Source organism: Catharus ustulatus, chromosome 1 (genome assembly GCF_009819885.2).
Source record: "Catharus ustulatus isolate bCatUst1 chromosome 1, bCatUst1.pri.v2, whole genome shotgun sequence".
Lineage (NCBI taxonomy): Eukaryota > Metazoa > Chordata > Aves > Passeriformes > Turdidae > Catharus > Catharus ustulatus.
This window is the reverse complement of record NC_046221.1, coordinates 58,738,657-58,756,984: the sequence shown is the minus strand read 5'-3', so window position 1 is coordinate 58,756,984 and position 18,328 is coordinate 58,738,657. Positions and strand designations below refer to the sequence as shown.

Genomic DNA, 18,328 nt, shown 5'->3' with positions numbered 1-18,328 from the left:
CCCACTTTCCTTGGCAGACACTTGTCTTTTAAACTAGGACAGATACCTGCGTAGGAACTTGGGTTGCTGTATTATTTGTGCAGGTTCCACAAAAGTAATATGATGTAGCCCACCTTTGTCCCTTGCTAGTTACTAGCTCTTTCACACTAAATTTATATCCCAGTAAAAAAAAATCTGAGATCTACCAGTCCTTCTCTAACCACTGGATAGGAACAGTCTCTAGAAAGTAATGACTTACCTGCTTTGGAGTCTGAACAGCCATTTCCCAAATACCACCATCCCTGATAGCAAATGCTTCTCAGGATCTGAACTCAGATTACTCCAAATAGATAGTGTGACACCTGGTCCAACAGCAATACCTTTCATCCTTTCATAGGCTCCTCAAGTAATTTATTTTCTAACTCATGATTCGCTGCTATGTCAGCTCACATGCTGATAGTCTGTGTGATACAGTAGATGCAGATCATGGGATAGAGGCCATGTTGCCACCAGAGCTCTGGTTGAATGGTCCTGTTTGAGCACAGAAGAGCTGCAGGGCTACTGTCTTCAGTCTCCTATATTATAAGGATATGAGAGTTGGTGTATAAAGCATCACCTGAGCCTGACAAATAATTCACCAAGCAGAAGCACAGCTTTAGTGTTGCTTGGAAGAGTAGAGAGGTCGGCTTAAAGCATCAGACTGGGATCCTGCACGCTCACAGCTGTGCATATGAGATATACCCTTTTCGTGTGCGCTCCTCAAGTCTCCTTGGCAAGCTAAGTATATTTTACAGCCCTATGATTTAGCAAGTCTTATTATCTAGACAATCATGTCTGGAATGATGCATTCAAATGCCAGAGATGATGGGAGCAGGGAGGGAAAATGCATTGTTCGGCTAAACTTTAAAAGTAACTAGATAGGAAGATATTTGTATTTTTAAAAATAAAAATAGACAAATTACTTCTTAACACTCAGCTGAAGGGGTGTCAGGAGCATTTCCACATAGAGTTTGATCCTAAAAATCTGAATCTGAAAAGAAAGGAGGAAGAATTCTTACTGTTGGCAATGATTTTTAATATTGGGAATTTTAGGAGCAAAAGCAAAAAACAAACTAAAAAATAAATCTGGGTGTTTCAAGGTGAAAACATAACATCTTTCAGATGGTTGTCTTTTTGTATTCTTCTCTTTAAAATAGTCCCAGAACCCTTCCAAGCCTTGGTCAAAGCAATCAATTCATAAAGGTTATAATACACTAATAATATTGTTCGAACAACCTCAGAGAAATGTCTCTAAGAAAAATAAATTGCTTAGCAGAATAAACCTAGAAAATATATTTCTTAAAGAGTATATGTAAGGTTAGAATTTTTTTCTCTAGACCCATTTGATTTTTCATAATATCAATGAGTATATCATGTCATGGTGCTGCATAAACTCCTTCAGAAAAATAATTTCAGAGAGGAGGGGATCTATTAGATACAAGTAACATATTAACATTGATGTTGAGTATGTTCTCCATGCAGTCTGTAGCTTAAGGGGTCTCCAATTTTCATTTTCAAAGGCTGGATTAAGCGAGAATGATCATTCTATATGTGACTCTTCTGTTCCTCGCATATTTGTTAGTGGCCATTTCCAGACTAAAAATTTAGGTGGCCTCACGGTTTAAAACAGCACATGGTCTTAATGTAATGATATGGTAGAGAATACTCAGAAGTTAAACAGTAACCTAACCCTATCTAATTTGAGAATTCAGCATTTACCAAAATGCGTTAGACATCAAACTCAGTATTTTATGATCACCTGTGTTTAGTGCTCTGTCAGTGCCCTCACTTTTGTGTGAACTTCTAGCCATGGAGCTGCAAGTTCAGCATGCTAAGTGCTTTAGAAAGACATAGAGGTTGCTCCAGAACTATAAATTTGCAGTGTTGCAGATCTGTAAAGGAACACTCTTATTTCCCACCGAAGCTGATAATTAGGTTTGTCCTCCAACTCTCAGCTGTACTGAGACAAAAGCTGCACCAACCTAATCACAGAAAAATACACTTTTGGAAGGACTTGAAAAGATAAATATCTTTTCCTTGAGAAGAATGCTACCACCTCAGCCTAAACTTTCCCAATGCTTTATTTGGGATATAGTATGTTCAGTTTACGGAGTGATAGGTTATTTCAAGCACTGCTATAAAGTAAGGCTAATTTTGCCATGCAACCTTCTGAAAAAGCACACTGGGAAATGAGCTCAAGGGAAAAAAGAAACATAGAAAAAAAGGATCAATGCTGGTTAATGACTGGATCTACAAAAATATTATTTACTATATGTATCAGTGTCCCTGCAACTTCCTTCCATAAAAACACCCAACACCTAGCACTGCATAAAAACATTGACATCTTACAATATAGTACCGATTGAATGAATCCTATCTCAGTAACTTCAATCGTGACTTCTTTGACAATATTCCAACACAAAGACAATTTAAAATTATCAAACCCCCAATGAGTACGATGAATTCTACTCATTTTCCCCATAATGCTGCTGCATGGTGTTTGTTGAAAACATTTGCTCTAGCTTCCATCCCGAAAAAGGGAATCCAAACTTCTGCTGTAAAGAGAATGGAGATAAATTTCAAAATTAACATTACCACTTGAGCATGTGGACCACCAGAAATAGAGACTCCTTTTTCAGTTTGTTTATAGGAGGCACCTTGCATGCAGAACTGTGAGGCTGTTCTGTAGCTGGGTGCAATGAAACCCTCTCTGATGGCATTGGTGGGCACTTGGATATAGGATACACTAAGGCACATTTGTTACCAGGAACTTGTTGATGTGTCAGACAGTCCAATTTAATACATGCAAAATGTGTGTCTGGACTGAGTAGCATTGGTTGCTGAGAAGCCCTTGACAGGAACTGACTTGTTGTTTCCATTTCAAGTGTGTGATGGCAGATCTGAGTTTTGCAGCATCCATCCGACTAGTGTCCCCCCTGCCAGTGTTCTGTGCTTTGGTCTGTTTGGTATTGACATGGGTCAGCAAAGATGAGATGGCACTGACTACATGGTCAAGTACTTCCAGCTGTTGAAAACGTTCATAAGTTTGGCAGAATGGGAGGTAACATGGTTATTAAAACTCTTAATTTTAAATAATCAGGTACAATGATTATTCAAACTTGTCCTGACTGAGACACATACTAATTATTTCATTCAAAAATGGCTACATTTTTCCATTTGCTTCCAAAGGGCCAGTTCAGATTACATAGAGACATCAGTATGCAGTTCTTTATATCAGAAAATTATGCAATGTTGAATTAATTGGGTCAAGTTCAGCTAAGTAGTGCTCTCTATGAAAAAAGGTTACAGAATCCAGCCTGAAATTCTCCAGTTGGCTTGGACAGACTTGAATGTCATGTTTCACGACATATTAAAAATCATAATGAAAGTTATGTAAGTCTGACCTGAAAAATTTACAGCTGCCAGCTGTCCAGGAAAGCTGTAAAACATAGTCATAAACTAATGAAAATTGATGGCAAAAGCTATGTTCTCATTTTCATAGGAGAACAAAGCAAAACACTTCTCCCCCAGAAACTCATAGCTGTTGTTGTATAGAAGTTCCAAATTTTTTTTCATTGTACTAACCTCCTGTCATTTCTGGGGCATTTTTTCTGTAATACAGTATATATATAGATAAACCAATAATGTTTTATCTAAATATCTTGGAGATCTCCCTCACTACAGTACTAGGAAGCTATTTATACAGTAGAACACACCACATTTCTTGCATGTTGTGTCAGTAGCTATCTCCTGAGGCAAGAAATATGTCACCACAGCTTCTCCTTCCTTGAGAGATTAATTGAGGACAGTAGATGGCAAAATGCTAACTTTCTTGGTTGTTGTTTCACTTAGAGAGCAGCCACATTATCTCTATGCAGTTGGCATGAAGGGTGCTGGTAAAGCTGCTTTGTGGATGATACAATTTCTCCAAAGCCATCTTCTCCTGGCCCTTGGAACTTGCTGTAATAGATAAGGTATCCTAGATACCAAGGCTGAGCCAGATGCCTTAGGAATTTGGTCACTCTCCTAACACTTCGGAAGATAATTGGTTAGAAATTAGGATGTGCAATTGGTCAGTTTCTGTTCTTTGTATAAACTTCTATTGGTTGTAGTTGGATCCTTCCTGAATCTATAAATATAGGTGTCTGCCCTTTGTTCTGAGAGAATCCTGCCTGACCCCCTTTCGCATGAAATAAACTAGTGTGGAAATCGTCAAGTGTGGCCTCCGGTCTTTCTCAGCTGATGAAATATGGGTTTCTGAGAGATAGCTACATGTTAGCACTCTCCGGTCCTGGCAAATACCAAGAGGGACCGAAAAAGAGAGAAACCTATACTGCTTCACTGACAATTAGTCAATGCGAGGATATTTAACATGGATGTGGGTTGGTCCACTGAGGACAAACACCATGATATGTAACTCCTGATAATTACTGTATTTCAAGAATACTCCTTTCTGTTTTGCCCCTGCCTATATTTTAATGTTGGAGGAAAACTTGGCCACTTTAAAAAAAAGGTTCCCTTGATACCGTTTAACAGAGTTATCTGATCTATCTGATCTGATCAATACTATGTGTTACACAGTGTTGTATAATTTCCATTTGCTTTTGGGTCTCAGAATAAATAATTTTTTGTTTTGTACATCCATTTTACGACCACATGCTCTCCATATAAATCATATTTTATCCCCAGTATTTCCTTCTGGGTCCCACTACATTGCACCATAAGCATGCCAAGTGCTAATCTCCTTTGACTGGCAGTGGCAGAGCAGTTCAGTCATTCTTTGATTTGACCTAGGACAAAATTTGCTGTGATTTGAAATTTTTTACCCACTGCTTAGACTTTGTAAATTATTTCAAAGAGCTTGAGACAACTAAATAGCAAACTGAACATAAATTATAAATAAACAACATAAAAATAAGCACCTAACTCATGTGCAATGTAATAAATACTCAGGTCATGAAAAAACTATGCCAGGATAGCCTTGTTTCATGGGCTATTTCTCTCCAAGCAAGCAGTTCCTTCCTTTCTATAGTCTCCAAGTATTGCACCTGAAATAAACAAGAGGCTAAAAAGGTCTCTTTAATTCCTGCAAATTAATCTAAAATGGCAACACAGATAACATGTTAAATTACATAAACATGGGATCATTTTCACTAGAAACTTCAGCCAAAAAAGCAAATGGTCATGCTGTAAATAGGATCAATCAATCTTCAATAGCATCTGGTTTTTTATAGGGTTTCTAATGACTTTGTGATAAACCATTTTATAATTTAGAAGGTGAAACTTTGTTTTGTTCCTCCTTCCTTAGATCTGGTATTGCACAGGCCGATGTAATTATCTATGTGAAAGATTTAGAAAGTCTTCAGTAGGCACACAATGAATTGAAGAAGCACAGAACATTTCCAGAGCCAGCAAAAAACTTTCAGTCAATAAGGTTTTTTTCACAGTAAATGGCAGCATTTGAAAAAAAAATAACTTTTCAGTGGGAAAATCAAGACATCTGAAATTGTTCGAGTTTTCTTAGGAGAAGTAAAAATTAAATTTCAGCATTGTCTACTTTGTCATATATTAAAATATATTGGTTTCTCTAGATTGTTTAAACTCAAGTCTTGGCAATACCTCCTTTGCTTGAATCAAAGCTGTACTTCAGAGACTGCATTTAGCAATTTACATTTCCTTCCTCTTTTAGGAGTGGATGACGTGTATTTCCTCTGTTCTAACTAACCTGTGGTATTCACAGGATGGCAATGTATCATGGAGAATATCTAATATACTCATCTCACAGAGAGTGGTGAGACTTGAACTGTTCTAGAGAGGGGTTTGCAGCAGCCAGAAATGAGTGTGAAAAATCAACAGAAACAAGACACAATGCCCCAAGAAGATTTATATAGGGCATTATAAAAAAGATGATACTAAGATATGGTGGGTTGGGTTTTTTATATTATTAAGCATCAGATTGAAACATTTCAACATTTCTGAACTGCGATGTTCAGAAACTTGAAGTTTTCAAAGAATTTGGGGATCAACATATTTAGAAATATAATCCCTTTTCACTTAAATTTTCTGACTGTTAAGTGACTATTTCTTCAGTTAGGAAGTCACTAATACCACTTCTAATGAGGTAAATTTTTCACCAATTTCAAATGATGGGAATAATAATTTCTTTTGGACCTGGTTGAGAAATTAAAAGGGTGACTGATGTTGGGTCCTGTTCAGCGTCATCCATCAACACCTCCCCTATTGTTTCAGGGCTGTTCTTGATCTTTTCATCCTCCAGCCATGGACGCTGACCCAGAGGAAGCGTCTTCCACTGAGTTTTATTAAACTCCATGAGATTCCCATAAGACCACTTATTGAGTTTGTCCAGGTTCTCCTGGATAACATCCTGTTCTTCGGGTGTGTCAGCTGCACCACTCAGCTTGGCATCATCTGCAAATTTGCTGAAGGTGCACTGGATCCCAGAGTCCCTCGGGACTATGAGACATTGACTACTACCCTCTGGATTCATCTATCCAACCAATTTCTTATCCATTTAAGAATCCTCTCATTATATACATCTCCATCCACTCATTCCCAGGAGCTCAGATCCCTCTCTTCCCTCTCTCTAAGGAAAGAAATAAAGTGGGAACTGAGAAACCTGTTTGATGTATCAGTTTGCTGTAAATATTGAAATGTGTGCATGGGCCTTGCTATAAAAGGAGAGGGGCTTGATGGGGGGAGGAGGGGGGAACACATTTTTCTCAAAGCTTTGACATTTCACTTTCAATTCTCATTCCATCTTCTTTCTTGGTGCATTTCTACACAACAATACATGGGCTGTATAAGAGATCCTGCTTCACTGAGCATCTTCAGTAAACAGAAGATTTCAAGAGCCATCTGGGTATCCCATGCCACAACTTTTAGGAATATCATGTCAAAAAGGGACTTTTCAGATGCATGATATACCAGCAGATTAACAATGCTGTTTTAATGCAAAAATATCTTCAGGGTGAAGACCATGTATTCATTTCTCATTAGAAAAATACACAAAACAAGAACTAAAAGCGTCTAAACTAATAAAAGTCAAGACTGTGTGCTTTAATTGGTGCAATTAGAACAAGGAACTTGTTGTACTTAAAATATGATCCTCATCTACCCTTAGTGCATATTTGAACCACAAAACTCTTAGGTTCTAGTTAGGGTCTAATGCACAAGGCCTGGCACCTCTAGTCGTGGGAAGCTAATATCTTGTTATCTGCTCTGAACATTGTCCTGTGAAAGGAATCCACCAAGGGTAAACGGGAACGTAGGCCCACGTCTGGGGTGGCTGTATTCTCTATCTTCTCTATTGACTTAGGTCAGCAGTGACGGTGGGCACATACTAATGTACTGCTGGTGAAGTGGCTGAGCCAATAGGCACATTTAATTCTGCAGCCTCTGCAATACCAAGGACTGTCTCTGGTTGTGGGGTAGGTCTTACAGAGGACATGCAGTTTTGTTTTAAAATGCCACAAGCTGGTAGCTTCAGCACATAAATCAGAATCCATAGCTGAGCAGAGCTAAACAGTCATATCAGGAAGTATCATTGCCACAAAGGGTGGCATGAGGTTCCTCAATGTCTCCTAAAAATGTCTTTCTCATGAGTTTTCTTTCATAAGCCTCTTATTCTCTATCTTCTCAATTCCCACAATATTTATGGCTAAAACTTCTCCTTTTGCCAGAATGTTTCTCCTTACCATATAGGTTTGGTGTCTCAATATCCATCTGCTTCTTCTGAGCTTCCAAAAAGGCTTGGATGTCAAATCCTTTTGCTACAGAAACACCACTGAGGAATCGAGGAGGGATTTTTGTAAGGACATCAGGTTCTTCTGTACCAAACCCCAAATCAAGCAGAATCTCCACTGGATCCTTTTCCCAGAGCACCAGCCATTCAGTCATGCTGTGGTGGAAACATTAAGATTATTTACACTACTGTCTTTGTACCACTTAGCTATCATATGGTCTTGTTTTTAATAATTATCTTCCCTTCTTTTCCCCTCTTGTGGGGACAATTGCTGAAGTGGAAGTAGTCGCTTTGCATTTTGAGTCATGTTGCTAAAAGATTAATATATGTTCCTCTCCCCAGAATAATCTGCTGACATTACATTTAGATAGTTTAGCAAGTAGGACATTAATAAAAGGTGTGGGTTCACAGTTCTGCAGGCTCCTTTTGCTATAGACACAACACAGACAAGACATGCTGCAGCTGCCATAAGGTCTCTCAGCCTTTTACCTTCCAGAGGATCCAAAGCCTGCTGTAGCTTCAGGTAGGTTTTGATTTTTTACGAATTTGCTTGAGATCAGATAACTATTACTGAGAAGATTATTTTGATCTTGTTCAAATAAACCAGTACATGGCTTTTAAAGCATTAAGGTCTTGACTGCTTATTTAAAATTGTACTCACATTTGTTGATGTCTTGACAGGTTAATAACTTGTATTCCTTACTCGTAATATATGGATATAACTAACCTTTGGGATGGACCAGTGAGCGTGTGGGAAAAGCTGAGATTCTTGCAGCTTGACATAACTGGACTTTCTGAAAACTCTAGAAGGGACCTGGTTGGTAAGAAAGCAATGAAATATGTTTACTTATGTACTCCTCTGGGATGTCATTATTTTTTTCTAGAATAAACATTTGCATTTTGTCTTGGTTTATTATGATACATAATTGCAATGTCTTAGAAGAGGAGTTGATATGAGTGAGGCAATACCCTTATTCTCAAGAACAGTATGTTACAGTAGGTGTGAGAGTGTAGGTGTAAGATACCAGTTAATTATAAAGGTGGCAGAGCAGCTCACTTTTGACAGATGGTGAATCTTTGGGGAACCTTTAGTGAGTATAGTTTCTCTAGCCACCTACTTCAAAAGATATAATTGCTCATAACAAAGTTTTGGAGACACAAGGCACAATGAGTTGCAGCAACAGGAGTAGCATCTGAGAATGATTCTGTTCTTCACTTTATTGTGTCTGCATTTGCTAATCTGTACAGAAATAACTGCTTTTCAGAGCCCTCACACTGTAAAAGGAATATCCCACACCACAGCAGTCTTTGTCAACAAGTTTTATCATGCCCAAAATGAAGTTTAGCATGCACACACCTATCAAGATCAGTAGCAAATGTTTATATAGAGTGGAAGCATTGCATTGATAATTTCTTTGCAGGTTTTCCATCAGCCCATATATGAAACAGGCCTTGAGGAATATGCAGATTTTTGAACTAATTTGTTGATATAAGTTTGAAAGAAGGAAACTGCAAAGAAGAACTAAAAATAATTTATTTTTCTTACAGTTTCCCCCTCAAAATAGAAATCTGTCAAATTAGAGAAAAGACCAAAAGACTGATTTAATGAAATAAGGAAAAATTTTAGCCTGAGTGACAAAGTTGCCAAACAATATCACTGTGGAAAACTCAAAGTGTAGTTTAATCATAGAATAATGCAATACATGTCAACAAGAAAGGGAAAATAAGTACCTTTACGTGTCATGAATCAATAGCAGTACACTCTAAGCCCCTATATTTAAGAGTAGGCACCATGAATTGGGTTCCACCATGTGCTGCAGAACCACTGAAGATATATAGAAAGCAAATTTTATTAAAATAAATTTCAATCCCCCTTTTTTAAAATAAAAAAGGGGATTTTTTAAAATAGGAAATTATCATATATTGCTTTATAGTGTCATTCCAACATATACAGGTATGATTTTTTGGTACAATAGTTTGTCAAGTAAATTCAAAATTTTGTGAATATTTGTGAATATTGATTTCCCTGGACTTAGCACTATACACTATGAGAGTTTGAGAGTAGTGACAGATGCTGAATACTTGCAAGAGTTTCTGGAGGAGAAAATATATGTCAAGAACTTATGACAGTGTTTAGTGGACTCCAAGTGTGCTATACCTGTGAGCTGTAAGGTATATATTTGAACATCTCATGAGGATGAGATAGGAATAAATTAGATGAAAATATGCAGTGCTTGTAGTTGTAACTTCCTATTCTAACACTGAAATAACACACTTGTTGATCTTCTGAAATTTGGGGTAACATTTGCCTATGAGGAGCAGAAGATACCTGAATTCTGTAAGATAAACCCTAGGGGCTTTTTTTATCTATAAAAATAAATAGAGAAGAAAAACTTTTGAAGTTTTGTCTTCTACTTAACAAAATTGTCTCAGTATAGAAGGAGAAAACATCCTTTCAGAGGATTATTCTTCTGCTCGTAAATTCTACCAAGAACTTCTTCTGGCTTATTCAGTAAAGAGATATCCATCCAAATTGAGAACATAAAGGTTACTGGCATTCTGTAATTTGTGTAGTAACATGAAACAGACTTTCTTGCAGAAAACTGAGCATATTTTGAATCAGAATCAACTGCTAGTTGTATGCTATTTCCTACTCATGTGCCAACAGAAGCTACCAATTCACTATAAAATCCTTGAAAATGTAAAAAATAAGATGAGAAAGTGAGAATTAATGCAATTTTCCCCCTAGCAGCACATACATACTCCTCTCTGTAAGAGAACATTCTACCACAAACTGGCTGCTGATGTGATTTCCTCAATATCTCACATTGCCAGGACTCAATGAACACAAACGTTGCAAAATAAAAACCTAGCACTGTGAAACACTGGCTAGGGCGTTAAGTAAAGAATTTAATGATTATTTTAATGATGTTGTGTTTAAAGGCGATACAGGCAGTAGTAAGTCACCAAAAAATCAAATGAGTGGAACATGATGGATTGGGAAGGCAGTAGCTGGTGTGGCTGTACTCTAAAATCAGGTAAACGCAGGCTGTGGCACCTTAAATAGCTTTTGTTGTAGGCCAAAGTAAGTTGACTTGTCCTGTACTTCTGTGGGGCGAGAGCATGCCAGTGTACTGCTACCAAGACTAAGCCATCCAATCTGTTAAGTGGTAATAAACTTCTCAGGACCCCGTGTCCACCTCATGACTTGGACAAAGTTTACATCTCTGGGTAGTGCAAGACAGGTCATTTCACTCATGGTTAGTCTCCAGCTTTTTTTCCAATGAGAAGACTCTCATCACAAGTTTCTCCTTAGAGAGGCTGACATTTATTAGAGTTTGTTTTCCCCACATTCAAGACACCACAGAAATAGAAATGGGGAGGGCACGGTATTTATGTTTCCTGGTCTGTGTAAGTATTTTGTTCCCAAAACTAGAAAGACTGAATCTCACTACCAAACTGGAAGATACTTTGGGGGAAATAATGCCCTTTAGAAATCTGTCAAAAAACCTAATGAACGCATATAAAAAATGCTTTTTAAACCAACTGTGGTGCTAATTGGGACTCTTCACTGAACATCTAAGTATGCATTTGCTAACCAAAATGTGGCCTCATATACTTGAGGGAAGATAAGACATTTTAGCCTTAGTAATCTCTTATTAGCAGAAGACAAGATTAAATCACAGATTGTTGAACCGCATCTTCTGCTTGAGAACCCAATAAACAGAAAGTGTAGATATGGAAAGACTGATAAATTATATTTTGGGCTTCAAAAATATTCTCCTGCGGACATGAAGAGCTGTGAAGTGACTTAAGCTTCTGGTTCCTTTCCTATTAAAAAAAAATTCTTTAAATTCTCTGTGTTTAACAGATCAGGAAAGTAGGTGAGAACAAGTGAGAAGTTTTGCATTTAGGTCAAGTAGAATTACAGTCACCTAATAATCTCACACCAGAACTTCCAGAGTACATTGCAAAACCATCTTAGAAGTCTCTACTCCTTCAGCAGAAGAAAATGAAATCATGCCTGTAAAGAAGGTCAGTGTGGGACTTTTTAGTTGAAGGCCTCATGAGAAAAAAAATACACACTTTATCCATTATATCACATTCTCCCAATAGCTCCCCCCAGCCCAGACTGAGATCTGTAGTGCTTGATATTTTATAGTTAAGCAGTCCTTATTAGAAATTATGATTGATGTTCTGATGTTCTGTCTTACCTTCCTGCTCCTGGCCTCACAGCTTATTCCCCCTTGTTGATAGACCGTAAGATAAAATCCACTGAAGAAAGACAAAAAAAAAATCATATCCCCCAAAAGAACATCTACTCTGTTCTAAGGAGAAACAAGGTTAGGGAGGTAGTCCAATGGGCAGGCACAACACAGGTCATTCAGGACATGGAGGGGGATGGCTTGTAGAAAAACAGAGCCATAGGCTCATGTTTCCTGTATGCATTACCTATTTTCCCCTCACTATATATTGACTTCTGTTAAGTGTTGAGATTCAGATCTTGAGTTTATGCTTAAGGCAAAAACCCATGAAATTTTACAATTCTGCATACATGAAGTCTGCCATTTCTGAACTCAAATGTAACTAAAAACCTAATTAAATCAGCTTATCTGGGCCAGGAGTGAGCAGAATGGAAGCAAAGGCCTTTTCAGTGTATCACCTAAGAGAAAGCCCTATGATAGCTCTCCACTCTTCCATGTTTGCACAGTGACATGGTAATTAGTAATGACACCTGTAGTAATAGCTAGTTCTCCTTTCTATGAGCATAGCTTACTTGGTCTTACCAATAGGGTAATATTTTAATGTTACCCAAATACTGAAAAATGTTGCTATGACTGTAATATAAGGCTACTACTATTTCTTTGCTCCTCATCTCACTTCCAAATATCATTCCTAAGTCTGCATATGTTCTTTTTTTTTTTACACTTCAAAAGCAGCAAATGCATGAAGTCATACTGAAGAATTAATGGGAAATACGAGTCTTTCAACCTTTGTTTTTATGTCAAAGCTGGACAAAATTTTTTAAAAATATCAATTTTGCTGCTCAAAATGCAAATAATTCTGAGTCTGAGGTTAAACTATATTTCTCTACAGTGGTACTTTGCCTATGGGATTATAGGTATAGTATATGTAACCACAGTTTGTGATATAAATCATTCTTGTACAGCATGCTACATCTACCCTGGGGCACACAGCCTTGTGAAATTCCCATGACAAAGCACACTATTTGCTCAGAAAGAGATCGAGGCACATGATGGGAAATTCTATCCTTCAAAGAATATCCTTGAAATTAATGGAGCATTGAGACACATTCCTCGTGAGGGACTGTGTCATAAGCAAGACAGGTAGTTTCAGAACAAACAGTTGTGAAAAAACCATTTGGATGTAGTTCAACAAAATAAAAAGCTCAATATTTGGTTCAAATCAGACAAAGTAGAACATTTCGTTCTGAATTTTCATGGGTCACAATTTTCCTACCAGAATCTTCAATACTGAAGATACTATACTTTTTACAGGGGAAAAAAGAGATAAATACTTTTGTTATGAACACAAATGTGCAGAACACAAGAATGTAAGCAGTGATAGATATTTTCTTCTACATAGTCCTCTAAAAATAAAAGTAGAGCTCTCTGGAAGACCATTGCCAAATTATCTTATAACAGCCATCCTATTGTATGACTTCATTTTTGGTGAAACTTGGAATGGATAGCAAATACTGGGAAAAGTGTCTAGTAATTTCCTTTAGTGATCTGAGGGCTTTTTATAACTAAATTTGGAAAGCAAAATAAAATTGCAAAGCATTCCTTTATTATATGCAGCTGTAAATATTCTGGAAGTATGTAGCAGTCCTAATGAAAATTGAAAACAATATTTTCTTGTTCTACATGAATGTATCCCAATACACAGTTCCTGCATAGCTTGGATTACAGAGACTGTCCACTCTCATGTCGAGGGAGGATTCTTGCCTTTTTACTGAGCACAAAGGAAGCCTCCGGCAGAGCCAGAAATGGGTGCCAGTGATCCTATCTTTCTGTTCAGTTTTTTAAAACTAAGATAAACAAATTTGGCTCACAGATATTTAAGTCATTGCTGAAAAATGTCAAAGGCAGACTTCTTTCCCTGCAGGTCCAACCAAAGCCACTGAGACAATCAGTGTGAGGAGCTGCCTTGCTTTCCATTACAGAGGAGGGAGGGAAGGGTTGATCTGCAACATGGCTGAGATAAGATAAAGTGGGAGGTGGCTTAATTGTGTTACTACCTCCTGGATTTAATGCTGCAACTCTCATTAGCACAGTGAAAAGATGTGGAAAGATTGCAATAGTCACAAGTCTTTACACTCAAGTCTTTAGAGACTTAATGTTGACATGTTGAATATGAATTTACAAAGCTACTCTTTTTTTTTGTTTTGTTTAACTACAGAGCAACAGAGTTGCTTTAATACTGTCAATGTCCGCCTACCTGTAACTCTGAAAGCTCATTAATGGTTCACTGAAGACTAGACTCTACCAGTAAGCCAGCACATTTTCTCCCAACCAATTTTTCAGTTCCCTTTATGGTCAGTAAAAGAGTTCACATTAGGAGGAAGACACAAGGAGGTTTTTTTCTCTGTTGATGGAAGAAGCAGCCTAGCCTGGGACTAAACACAGAGCTCTGAGATTATATTCCCTTACAAGCGGCACATTCACCCAGACAGAAATGAAAACAGTAGGACACTGGTGAAGATTTAGTGAAAGAAAGATTAGATTTTGTAACACAGGCAACGTTTTCTCTGTCCAATGAAGAAAAAGGAGGCAAACCACAATCACTACTATGACACTGAGTATCAATATAAGTATCAGGTACTTAAAAGCTCACCTGGGAAATAAGTTGTGCTTTTTAAACATTTCAGTAGTGTAGTGGGTTAAGCGCAGGCCAAATGCCAGTGCACCCACTAAAATTATTTAGTAATTTTCTGCTGTGAGATAAGGATTAGGAGAAGGGCAAAAGCAGGCTCTAAACTTTAAAGGGCATAAAGAAAGCTTTATTAACAGTACTAAAAGAAGAATAATAAGAATAAACCTTCAGAACAGCTCTCCTCCCCCCCACCTCCTCTTTTCTTTCCCACTGACAATGTAAAGAGACAAAACCTGGAACTTTCAGTCAGTTTACCACCTCTAAAATAGTCTTTCTTCAGTTCACTTAGGGAGAAGAGTCTCTCTTGCCGTGCCATGGAAACTTCTCCACTATAAACAGTTTTCTTGTGGCTTCGATGTCACAGAGAATCAGCTGCCCAGGAGATGGAAATCTGTTCACCATGTGAAAGTCCCTTCCCTCAACTTATAGCTTTCCCCACACCTGTTTTCAAGGGTTCAATCTTTGGCTAATGGGGTACACTTCTAAGGATGAGCTGTTGAAAAGCAAAGGTTCTCTTCATCTATATCTAAGATCATCTCTGGGAACAGAGGTCTTCCTCTTCTTCCCTTAGGGCAAAAGGTCTTCCTCACTCTTATCTCTCTCTGTTCAAGTTTCTTATGGAATCCCAGCTACTTCAACATTCGCTTTCTTCAGCACATGTGCCTTTGCTCATGTCTACAGTTTGAATATTCCATCCCCCCATGCTTTTCATGAATTACAGATATATTCTAGTGTATCATAGTCCATCACCCTCTGGACTTTGGCTCTTCCTTCTTCACTGACTTTGGTGTCTCTGTGTTGTTCTCTTCATGTGCCTTCACTTTTTTCCTTTCCCTTGACTCAGGTGAGGATTGATGTCTGCAAGTCTCCTCTGTGCTCTGACAGTTAGTGTCTCACCTGGGCCTGTGGATGGCTATGTGATCTCTGCCAGGCAGCAGTTCTGTCGGGTCTGGAGGAAGCTGTAAGCAGCTCCTCACAGAGAATCACTCTGGTAGCTGATGGATTTCTCCTTAACTAAAAACCAAGCTGTGCTAAACCATGACAAATAGGAAATACAAACAGGTGCAAAGATTCCACCAGAACCTCTGTGAGCAAGAAAGCAACACAGAATAAGAACAAGGATGGTATTAGTGACTAAGAGCAATGCACAAATGCTTGTCACCAGTACAACACACTGGCCTGGGTCTGATGCCATCTCAAAAAGCAAGTCTGGAAACTAAAGAAAAATTCCCTGCACTTATTTATTGTGAAACACCAGTGTTTTTAGTGCCCATCAGTCAATAGAGAGCTCTATTGCTGATGATATTGTCGAAAAATATTTTTTTGATGAATCTTTCGGCTGATACTCTGGAAACATGAGCTTCAAATGGACAAATCTCCTCTTTCTGTTGCACATCAGTTTCCTGTGTATGACACAAATATAAAAAATTCTTTGTGTTGCCAATATTATCCTTTTAAATGGTAAGATTTCTGTCCTTGTACTCTAATCAGTGGAATAATGTGCTCTTTTTTTTTTTTCTTTTAAATATCACTGTAACAGAAATTTTGAAGCCCTCTGAAAGAGCAAGTGCTGTTTCAGATGCTGGGGCATCTTGTTTTTTATCAGTTCTCATGTCTTTCAGAAATTAAACCTTTCCCAAATGTTCAGATGCCTTTGCAACCAAATGTAAGTTTAGTGTGATGGCACTGACATAGCTGTCCAGCTGCTAGCCCCCAGACCATGCAAATTGCTCCATCAAACCACAAAAGCAATGTTCCTTCAATGCAATTTTTAATCATATCAAGGTTCCTGAGATGGTGAAATAGGGGGAAGAGATAGAAACCAGGTTGTGTTAAAGACATTCAGAGAAAAAAATGGATTAAGCCCTGTAAAGGCAGCTTTTAAATGGCTTAGTATCAGGGGACATGGTGTTGAAGGGAATACATAAAATGTTGTATTATTCAGTGAATTTGGGAAGCTTCTTGTCTGACCTTGGGAGTGTTGGCTCAAGGCACAGTTCAGCTGCAACAGAAGAAATGCCTTCAATTTGCTGAGACACTTGATCTGCATCACCTGGGACAATGCCACCACCTCCTGAGGAAATCCCATCCATGAGGTGAACTGCATCTAAGAGAAGTGATTTTATGACTTTCCTGGTGTGAAACACAAAAATGCAGTGTCCAGGTCTGCCATAGTCATGCATAGCAGCTGAGATGTAATACTAGGGGCAAAATATGTTGCAAAGACACTACGTCTGTTTGGGGTGGGAAAAAAATGCTTTCTTGTTACAGAATCACAGAACAAAAAGGTTGGAAGGGACCTTCAGCCCCACTTAGTGCAACCATCAGAAAAGATGGTTGCACTAAGAACACTTCCAGCTTATTTCAATGCCTAATCATTCTTTCAGTGATTTTTCCCCCCCTAAATCTAATAAGAACCTCCCCTAGGGCAACTTAAAGCCATTTCCTATCATCCTTTCACTTGAGCCATGGCAGAGGAGACTGACTCCTACCTCACTACAACTTTCTTTCAAGTAATTGTAGGGAGAAATTAAGTACCCCCAAGCTTCCTCTTCTCCAGGTTAAACAATCCCAGTTGTTTAACCTTTCATAGCTTAAACATATGCTTCTCATAGGACATATTTTCTAGACCCTTCACCAACTTTGTTGCCTGTCTTGGAGTGATTTATGATGATAGTCTATTCCATGGTCTGCTTTATGCCCAAAAATGGTTGCTGCAACTTTAAGGCACAGGACTGGATGAGTGCCAGACCAGGGAACAGGGAGCTTTGGGGTCTTTGGTGGTCATTTTAGAAGTCTCCCTGCCCAGGCCTTCTGTGGCACTGTGTGGTTAGGTTTTGCTTGGTTATCTTGGTTTTCTTGGCCCAGGCAAAAGTTTTCCCTTCCATGTCTTGGAGGAACTGTTTGAATACAAAGAAGGAGGAACTTGGATAAATCTTCCAGTTCCTTGAGGTGAAGAGAATAGCTGCTGATGTGAGAATGGAGAAGCAGGACTGGCCGGAGTGGGGCACCCCATTCCAACCCCAAGCCTCAGAGACACAAGCCAGGGAGACAAAGCACACCAAGAGGCTCCAGCCCAGCTGCTTCATCCACTGGGACTGCTGTGGAGAGGAGGTTGATGCCAGAGAACCACCAGATTCTGCTGGACCTCCCCCATGGAAGCTCCACTTTCCTCAGAGTGAAAGCTGGCAGCAGCTTGCACCACATGTCAGGAGGGGGTATTTCTCCTACATTGTCCTCATTTCTCTGGTATTTTTGGGTCTTTGTTCCTCTGTGTGTGTGGGGAGGTGTGCGTTGTGATAATGTGATATTTACTAGTTATTTACTTTTCTTCCTTGCCTTGTGGGTATTCTGTTTTTAATAAACTCTTAGTTTAGGGTTTTTTCCCACTTCTTACTATTAGTATTCATTTTCTGTTGGTGGAGGGGGACTATTGAAACCCTTTAGAGGAGACTACTTATTGCAGCATGTCCTCTCTTAAATATGTCTCAAAACTGAGATGTTGCCCTTCACACTACAGCACCTCAATGTCCTGTATTTGAGTATATTTTTGGTAGCTGGGCTGTTTTGGCATGACAACAGAATACTAAACATGCTTTTGCAGCATAGAATGAGTAGGAAAAAATATGCTTTTTTCAGATTCCATAGCTA

General features: G+C 38.5%; 1 protein-coding gene across 1 annotated transcript in view; it reads right to left on the bottom strand.

Moving 5' to 3' along the window:
- Positions 1-18,328, bottom strand: part of ITPRID1 (ITPR interacting domain containing 1) — a 77,559-nt gene that overhangs the window by 32,597 nt on the left and 26,634 nt on the right. Inside the window, 4 exon segments of the mRNA XM_033055564.1 lie at positions 2,783-2,887; positions 2,890-3,062; positions 7,739-7,936; positions 8,508-8,594. Of these exon segments, the coding sequence (XP_032911455.1) occupies positions 2,783-2,887; positions 2,890-3,062; positions 7,739-7,936; positions 8,508-8,594 (563 nt within the window).